The sequence below is a fragment of the Emydura macquarii genome, unplaced genomic scaffold (genome assembly GCF_026122565.2).
Source record: "Emydura macquarii macquarii isolate MOO-44397 ecotype Brisbane River unplaced genomic scaffold, CSIRO-AGI_Emac_v2 contig_2473, whole genome shotgun sequence".
NCBI classification, from domain to species: Eukaryota; Metazoa; Chordata; order Testudines; family Chelidae; genus Emydura; species Emydura macquarii.
The window spans coordinates 3,201,355-3,211,202 of NW_027132610.1; the positions used below are offsets into that span (position 1 = coordinate 3,201,355).

Consider the following 9,848-nt stretch of genomic DNA (forward strand, 5'->3'; position numbering starts at 1 on the left):
ATATAGTGCGATGTATACAACCGAAAAAAACACCTAAATTCTGAGCTCAGTTAGACTGGACAGTTTCTGGGCAACTGAACCCGATGTACAGTGATTGGAGGTGAAGGCTCTGTACGTCAGCATCTCTGTGTTCTCATTGGTACATCTTGAAGTAAATAACTACTGTATTTTATATAAAAATTCCCACAAAGTTTTAAAGCTTTGTCTGAGTAGACTATTATGAAAATGCAATAAATAAAATTAATAAGTAAAATCCACCATTACACAATTTCTCCCACATAACCCCCTATCCCATGAGATGTCTCGCGTCCCATCGGGGGGCCTGGGTAGTACAGTTTGGGAACCCCTGTGCTAATGTATTGCACTTTATAAAAATGTCCGTGTAGTGCTCTGGGGGCACTATTATTCAATACCACCCACAGTGTGCTACGTACTGGTCAAACACATGAAAATAATCCCTGAGTTGAAGAGTTCTCAAATAAAATCACCACCTTTATGAAGAGAGAAGAGGTGGTATAAAAATGTGTGGTCAAAATATATACATCGTTATATAAGTGTCAGTTATGCCCACCTGCCCTTCAGTCTGCTCATTATTAGTTGACTAATATCTTTTAGCATTGCTAGGTAGAGGGGAAGAAACTATTAAAACTAAACAAATAGACCAATGTCAAGCAAACTAGGCCCTTCCAAATCCTCAAAATCTTTCAGATCCAGAACTCACTATTTTCCATCTAGGCCCCTCATGATTAAACTAGAGTTGTTAGTTTGAGTTCTGGAGATAATCTCAACTACCACAGACAGGGAGAGATTGGGTCACTGAATAGGAACCCAAATAATTTAAAGCTTTAAATTAAAACCAGCATCTATAAAGCTGAGAACCTGGAACTCCTGAGTTCTAATTGCCCCCCTGAACTTGGTTAAGTCATTTAACCACTGTCTGTTTCAAGATTCCTTGTTTCACATGGGTATTAGTAACTACTTGTAAAGGTCTAAAATGCTAAGTATTATTGACAGATGCTGTCTTTCCCTTTGGAAGTTTGGTTGTTTGCTGCTAGTAGAAAGAAACTTTATCTTGACTCACTCATGGTCACTACACAAATCAGCTCTTCAGTAGGAGTCTTGTCGCTCTTAAATTGAATTTTTACTCAGTATGAATTGGGAACTCTGCATGTTCTCTCATGCAGCATCATAAGTAAAACTACAAATCAGCCTGGCTGCAAGCGAAGTGCTAATCAGCACAGTAGCGCTGCTGCCGTAGAGATGCCGTCTAGAACTTGCCATTGAGTTCTTCAGAGGGGACTGGGTACATTAGGAGTATTTTCCTGTTGGAGGAATTTTGTTTCTGCACTTGAAAACTTTCCAAACCTGTGGCCAATTTGAATTTTTTGAAGATTCTGCAGTGCACCTCTCTGAAGATTATTTATGGTATTTAACATCTGCAGACCTGATATAAGCAAGCAAATCTGACAACCAGATTAGATCACTGATGAAACTTGATAGCAGCTCCTCATTTCCAAGAGTTGGGATATTCCCCCTCTTAAATGTAATGCAGGATTTATTAGTTCTTGGAATTAGGAATCCTAAATTTTGCCATCTAGAATGCTTCTGTGCTTCAATAATTGGTACATCTGTACCAGATAGTAATCTTTGTTACAGTGATGTGGTCCTTAGCTAGAGGGGAATACAGATGGTCTAAATCTCCTACAAGCATCACTTGTTTGCTTATTTAGGCTCTCAAGAGTAGCAGAAGATGCAATTAGGGATTACTTTGAAGCTCGTCTTGCCTTGTTGGAGCCTGTCTTTCCGATTGCATGTCATCGTCTCTGTGAAGGACCAGACTTTTCTATGGATTTCAACTATAAACCCCCACAGAATGTGCCAGAAGGTAAGAGTTTGTAATCTGTAGCTAAAACACTGCATGTATTACACAACACTAATTTAACCATAAATTCCTTCTTTTCAGAAACTTCCCCCTTATTTTATTTTTTGAGTCCAACATCCTCCCTACTTCATTCCTTTGGCCTTTATAACTCATTATTTTTCAAGGCCTTCCTTCTACTTGTTAGTCAGGGTCTTACTTTACAACACACATTTCCTTAGCCAAACTTAACTCTTAATTCTTTAATTTCATACTTATTCTACACCTTGCCCCAATGACAAAGGCAGTTGTCCTGCAATGAGCTTGCTGTCCATTGGCTTGGGAGTCTGGAATCTTGGTGGTTCTGAATAGCAACACTATGCACTGGTTATGCATCATCAAAGCAGTAAAGTTTAATATTTATGTCAATATTTTTGTTAAAATCAAAAACCAAAATCGTGATCTTAAAATAATGTACAGTATAATCGTGTGAAGTTCTCTTTTGTTTAAAAACAAAAACCACAACACCCTACATCTAAATGATTTAGTCAAGGTACAGTGTATCTAGTTTTAGGTCCCATTTGGGGGGGGGGGGGGATGTATGTGTGTGTACTGTTGTAAATCATAAACCTTCTAATTTCAGATCAATCAATTTCATAAAGAAAATAATATGTCTAATTATCCTCCTTTTAGGATCTGGAATTCTTCTATTTGTTTTCCATTCAAACTTCTTTGGTAAAGAAGTCATTGCTCGGCTCTGTGGACCATGCAGTGTGCAAGCTGTGGTTTTAAATGATAAATTTCAGCTTCCTGTATTTTTGGTAGGTATTGTTCATTTAACTATTTAATCTGTTTTTAATAACACCTCTTCAAAAAACAAATTTGTAATCCGTGTAATTTCCAGGAATTTGAGGTGTACTTCAGTGCCAGCATGTTTGATAGGCCTTTTAATATAGTAAATTGCAGAGGTTTCTTTGTTTAAAAAAAATCTGTTCTGTTTTGAAAGATTTATAGAGAAGCTACAGTAGAAATGGCTGTATTATCATTTTCCTGTCTTTAAGGCTAGTGAGGACCGGGGTATTACAGAGATGAAGCACTGTCAGTAGGGAGTTGAGCAGGAGGTGGGCAAACTGTCCATCTTAGGGTGCATTTTCTGGTCTGCTTCAGTTAGTGACATGAAAATTTCAAAAGCTCAGTAGTCCCAGTCTCCTAGTCATGAAAGAACGACGTTTTAGTTCAGCTGCCTTGCACTACTAAGTATACTACCCTGATATTTGTAGTAATTAAACTTGTATTCCTTAGCTTACCTTTCATTAGTGCTTCAATATGATCACATTCCCTAGTTCTGTTTCCTCATAAAGGATGGTGCACTTACACCAAAGGGCATAATTAATGTTGTCTCGGAACTCTTTCCAAAAAATACACTTCTTGTATCTATGAATGAGAATGTTCTTAAATCCAGTCTAGCAATGCTTCTGTGGGCACTTTGAAATAAAATGCAGAAGTGTTTGCCACACACCAACACTAACTTATTGTAATTTTTCCTTTTAGGATAGTCACTTTATTTATTCCTTCAGTCCTGTTACAGGCCTTAATAAGCTTTTTATACGGTTGACAGAAGCGCCTACTGCCAAGGTGAGACATGCTTATCTGTATAAAATGAACGTAATGAGAGGTGGTGGTAGAGTGATTTATTTTGACAGAAGTTTCCATATCTTTCTCTTTCAGGAGTCTCAGTACTCCAAAGCCTTTTTAAGCACCTGTTCCAACCCTATCCGTGATGTTGCCAGAAGTCACTTAAGAGCACTGCTGATGAGATTCACTTTGTTTATTCATGATGGAAATATTTCCATCTTTAATAGCCAGAGTAATTCATACCCCAGAACAAAGTGATTAAATTGCAGTAGGACTAAATATTTCAAATGGTGTTTACTAGGTCAGGCAAAGGTAGCAGCCCCTCGATGGGTGCTGAATGACATCCTATGCCCAGAGCAACTACCAGCCATCTTTTCTTAAACCTGTGTAACTGGTTTCAGTGCCATGGAAAGGTCAGAAGCTGTTACCAAGAGCCTGCATTGAAGGGAGGGGAGTTCTGGTTCTTATTCTCTCTAGCACTACAGAGTAATGATGTTTTCCTGTATTTAATTATGTTGCCTATCAAATACATCAGCATTTCATCCAAAAAGCTTTTCTAAAAACTGATTGCTACCTAACATGATAAAGGGAGGTAATTCTATTGAGAGTCTTGGTCGAGGTTTGGAGTATGCTAATTTACAAATTGTTTGCTGCATGAACAGAGGGTGCTTAAGGTACTTCGGAATACTCTTAAATACTTTCCTTTCAGTTTTGGTTTTCAAATTGTTCATTTTAGCATATGGGTCCAAAAAATTCTGATCCACCAAGGACAGATTATATAAACTCCATTTTCTTCTGTTACTAGCAAATTTCTTACACCTCACCTTTCACTCAGTATTTTTACCTTCTGTGCAAGATATATGAATGGTCGTTTGAAGTATTTTTTTTCCTTCTTACAGGTAAAGTTGCTAATAGGGGCATACAGAGTGCAGTTGCAGTGACTCATGAAGTTGCAAGGATAATGATTTCACTCAATTCTTTGGACGTACTTCTGGTTCCTCCCTCCATTTAGAGACTGATAAAGCAGTTTGGAACTTTTGGCACATCCACCATTCTCAGATTGTGTTCCCACCTTAACGCATTTAATCAGGCAATCTATATTTGAAAGTACCAATGTGCTGTTCTAATTGTTGGGACAGAGTTGTCAATTTTATTTTGTACAGGTGTAGATGTAAGTATTTGTGCCAATGCCTGCAATTCCATTTTTTCTTTAATTTGTGGCGTGAGTCCAGACTGCATATTTCTGCTTTTCCACAATGTGGAATGGTGCACATAAGAGCTAGTTAAGAACATTAGAAGAAATGTCTTTTTTAGTAATGGCAAAGATCATTTGTAAACAAAAATTTTCTACTTGTCCTAACAGTAATGTTTCTATGTAAAATGCAGAGCTGTCACGTTCTTAGAGCAGTGGGCAGAATTAACTTCAGAATTGCTGCATTACAAACTTAAACTTTGGGTTGCTAAGGGCTGCATTCTTAATTGGTGGGTAAAGGAGATATGTCATCAGTGGGACTTCATGTCAAAAACAAGCTAGCAGTTATACTAAAACGATGGTTCCTTCAGGTCATGCCTAAGTTTGTTTTGAAAGCATAGTTTATATTAAAGTTTAAAAGCTACTTTTATATTGGAGAAACAATTGATAGTTTTACAGATAATCTTAACCTTTCAGGTCTTCTTGTGTAGACATAATAGGAAAATAAATACCTACCAATAAACTAGAAAACTTGTAATTACTTTCAGTTGCCAGACAATACTTTTTGTAGTCAAAAGGATGCTCACAGAGTTCAAACCGTCTAAAACCTGTGAGGTGGGATTTAATATATTGCCTTCTAATCCAGAAATTAGTTCCTCAATGCAAAGAGCTGCTATCTTTTATTTAAATGACCTGTTTTATCAGGTGACAGCATTTCTGTAATGATTCTGTGCTGTTAAATACAAATGTAAATACTTCTGCATGAAGTATAGAACAATATTTTTGTTTGTAAATTAAACGTCACTTTGAAAGGTAAAAAATCCAGATTGTGCCTTTGCTGTTCTGGTTGCTATGTGTAATTTACATGCCGCTATGTGCCTATATTGTTATCAAAACTATTGTGGAAGAAATGTTTGTTGTACTAGAGTGCTCACCATTAAAATGGTGTGACTGTATTATGTATCCTTTTAAGAACTATGATTTTATGTAATTTCAAACAGATTAATTTCAGGTTCTGAAAAAAAGCTAGAGGGTTAACTTTTAAAAAACATGAAAACTTTTTAGATACCAAATTACAGTGGTTTTTAATTAAAGCACATGATTTCAATCTCGTGGAATATCACATTATATAAAACTAGAACAGTAACACATACCTTTTGCAAGTATACATTTCTACACTGCATCAAAATAGCTGTTTATCCTCTCTTATTTAAACATTATGTATAGAAATTAACAAATCTGTTCTGGGAGCAGATGTAACTACTCTTTGCAGTAATTTTATAATACTAAATACCTCATTTATTACTTCAGCATAATAGATGAGATGTGAAAGTGATCACCAGTTCAGGATTAAGTACAATCAACCATATGCATTTCGGAATCTTGTATAAGTGCACTTTTCACATTATATGAGCCACTTTATAATAGTTAGCTTACTCATTTTAAACTTTGCTGTTTGGAAATAATGCTGAGTTTCAGAGGGCTTGCTCCGGTGTAAGTCAGAAGCTAAACTTGCATTGATTTCAATAGGAACAGGCTGAGTTCCTGAATTCCTCAATTTTCCCATTTCAGAGGGTTTTTTTCATACATGTGGTTGGCTAGCATAGTTATTTTTCAGTTAGTTGTGCAGTTCCATATGTATGCATGATACTGTCAACAAAATGTGATGGATGTGCCAGAGGTGCATTACAAAGTGACATCTCTTTTGTATTGCAAACCTTCAGTGATGGAGGTTTGAGCAATTCAAGAGCTGTGTGAGGACTGGGACAAAAGATCTTTGAACAGAATATTACCTTAAGCAGTTTTATTTTATAAACATAGCCACCACATGGAAATTACACTCTCCAGTGCAAGGCACATAAAACTAACCTAAAACATTTCCAGGAATTTCCGTTGCTGCTCTCCAAGTTACCGTAGTTACTGGTTTGTCAGGTGTTTTTGGGGAGTGGATGAGGCAGAAATAAATGGATTAATTATTTTTGTCAAATGTTTTTTGTACTTAAAAAGTTAGTATAGACAGTGTTACACTGCCATCTACCAACAATGAGGTCAATAGTGAGAATACATAAAAGATGTCTCCAATCCTGCAACTCTTCCCTATGCATTGTCTTCTCTTCTCCTGGATGTATCCTTGTTTAGTCTTCTGATTTTAGCACATAACTTGCATCCTAATGCTTCAGTAATCAAAGGAAGAAATCAATGGACAGAATGAAAAGTTGGAAGAAGGTTGAAGTAAAGCATCTATTGTCCAGGTTCCTGCTGCCCAGAGGGAGGAAAGCCTGTTTTGTGCCTTGTTGACCCCATCAGATTAGTCTTCACTGGTGATGTCCCATGATGTCCTGGTGTCTATTAGTGCTGCTCTACCTCAGCTCGTTCCTTACAAAGCCTCCATAAATGTATGCCACCTATTGCTGCGAGTTTCAGTTTCTCTCAGCGGAATGTGAGTACTGGCATTTGGGGCATGGTTTGCTTCCCCTTCCTCCTCTCCCCCCCCCCCCCCCTGCTAGCAGCCTGTTAACTTGGTAGAGTCCCTCTTGGCTGTTTGTGGCGTATTCCTGTTTTCCGCATTTGGCGCTTCCTGTTTCTATGTCTTGTTATTGACCAGCACAAGCTATCCTTGTTTCCTACATGGGGGCGGGGTGCAGTTTTCCACTGGTGCAATCTCTCGGTTAATTGCCCTTGCCTCAGGAAGTAGAAACAGAATTTACGCATTTTTTCCCTCCCAGATAATATTGCTGTGGTGTTTGTGCTGGGAGTCCTTGCAATGGGGTTTTGGGCTTGTATTTGAAGAAGGAGCTCAATTATGCTTTAAGGGAGTGATTTGAGAGGTGAAGGAGCCTGCCTTCATCTACCTTATGCTCTTATTTTTCAAGCAGTTTCCAGAGGCCTCAGCATGTTTAGTACTGTTAGAAGTACATGACTCCAGAAGCTTAGTTTATTCACATTTTCTGTACCTCTTTGCTCTGTGATATAGCACCAGCTTATATTGCATTGTCTCCGGCTAGAAGAGAAGAGGCTCTCCAAAAGGGAAGTTACTTACCTTTTTGTAACTGGAGTTCTTCGACGTGTGGTCCCTATCTTTATTTCATTGTGGGTAAGCATGTGGCTGCAAACTTTTGCACACACTGTCTGGCAGTCTATGCCTGTGTCCCAGATCACCTTGTGTTTCAAAACAAGTGGATAAGGGGTAGGATGGACCAACTGCCTTTCCAGTTCCTTTACTAGATCCGAAGTAGAGGGGAAGGTGGGGCAGGTAGTGGAATATAGATAGAAACCACACATCTCTAAGTACTCTAGTTAAAATAAGGTAAGTAATTTTCCATGGTTTGTGTGCTGATCCCTATGTGTACTTCACTGCCCGTGGCTGAGAAGCAGTACTCAGAGAGGAGTCAGGTGAAAGGATGGAGTGGTAGAAATGCTGTCCCAAAGAATGCATCAGCAAAGGAGTCTTAGACCAATGACAGACCCAGTGAATGTGTGAATGGAATGCCACGTAGTTGCCCTGCAAATGTCAAGCAGGGGTACCACTTGAAATGATGCCACTGATGTCGCTTGTGCCCTGGTAAACCGAGTGCTTACCCCATGTAGTGGAATAAGCTGTGCCAAATAAAGTAGGATACAACCAGAGAGCCACTTTGGTTTTCTGAGAGGACATAGTTTGACCCCCAGACTCATTCTGCTATAGTAGTGAGTAGTCGAGGTGATTTTTTTGATGGTTTTGTTGTTTGCAGGTAAAATGCCAATGCTTGTTGCATATTAAGGGAATGACATCTCCTCTCCTTCACTAGATGCATGATGCTTCAGAAAAAATACAGGTAAGTGAATCTGACTGGCTTATGTGAAATTCTGAAACTATCTTAGGAGTAAATTTTGGTCATAGCAAGACTTTGTCTTTATGGAATATTGTGTATGGAGGACCAGCCATTAGGTCCTGAGTTTGCCTACCTTTTTGTCAAGGTGATGGCAGTGAGGAAGGCAACCCTCCTGACAGGAGAGACATGGAATGTGTAGCTAGAGGTTCAAAGAGTGACTTAGTGAGTGCTGAAAGTACTATGGTAAGGTCCCAATGAGGAGTTGTTTCTTCGTTGGAGGGAAGGTTCTAATGTGACCTTTCAAGAATCTGATTATTACTGGATGAATAAAAATTGAGTACCATTCACTAGTGGGTGATGTGCTGACTGTGGCCTGGTGGGCCTACAGCAAGATAAAAGAGAGAGCTGTTGTTTTGAGCAAGAAGATAGTGTAGATGAATAGCCACTGCTGCTGAAGATGTATGCTTTTGCTGGGCCCAGATACAGAAACATTTCACTTGGCAGGTTGCATTTTTCTGGTGGGGTCCTTTCTGCTATTGTGATGCTATGCACCCCCATGTTCACCCTTATAGCATAATTGTGTATTGTTTAATGCAAAGTATGTCATATAAGATGTTTTTCAAATGCTCATGATGTACTGAGCATTATCGTTATAGTAATGTTTGTTGCAAGGTCATATGTATGATTATGAGGCTTCGCTATGTAATATCCCCAAAGATGTGTCCTCATGGCTTGAAACATATCCAGGACAAACTCTCCAGGACAGAGGGGCAGTTCACACCTCATCAAGGCTTGTATAGGACAAACTCAGCTCAGCTTTCCAGGAACGAAGTATTGGCCTAGGCATTAACAAAGATTCAATGGGACTCTTGAGTGAGCCACCCCCATTCCCACGGCTAGCTTGGAACCATGATGAGATAATGCTCACTGACTCTGGACATGGATGAAACCACACCATCCATCTACAAAAACCACCAAGCAAGTGAAGTGCTGACTAGAGGGGAGAGCCTGGCTGAAGGGGAAACCAGCCAGTCTGTAGTGAGAATAACCTGTTTGTAAAGTTGCTGCAAGTGTTAAATTTAGTTTAGAATGTGTTTTGCTTTTGTTTTCTCGACCAAATGTGACTTGCTATCCTTTGATTTATAATCACTTAAAATCCTTCTATAGTTAATAAATTTGTTTGTTTTATCTAAAGCAGTGCATTTGGTTTGAAATGTGTGGGAGACTTCATTGGGCATAGCAAGGCTGGTGCAGATTAATCTTTGTTAAATTGATGAATTTATAAGAACTTACATTTAGTGGGCAGCACTGAACATTGGAAAATGGAAGTTCCTAGGGTTGCATCTGCAAT

The 9,848-nt window shown here is 38.7% G+C and overlaps 1 protein-coding gene across 1 annotated transcript in view; it reads left to right on the forward strand.

Moving 5' to 3' along the window:
* The window catches only part of MPHOSPH8 (M-phase phosphoprotein 8), a 29,683-nt gene extending 23,925 nt beyond the window's left edge, over positions 1–5,758 (forward strand). The window contains exons 11-14 of the mRNA XM_067562829.1: positions 1,731–1,885; positions 2,552–2,679; positions 3,410–3,493; positions 4,393–5,758. Coding sequence (XP_067418930.1) covers positions 1,731–1,885; positions 2,552–2,679; positions 3,410–3,493; positions 4,393–4,434 — 409 coding nt within the window. The 3' untranslated portion in view covers positions 4,435–5,758. The remainder of the gene's footprint in view (positions 1–1,730; positions 1,886–2,551; positions 2,680–3,409; positions 3,494–4,392) is intronic.
* Positions 5,759–9,848: the final 4,090 nt, after the last annotated feature.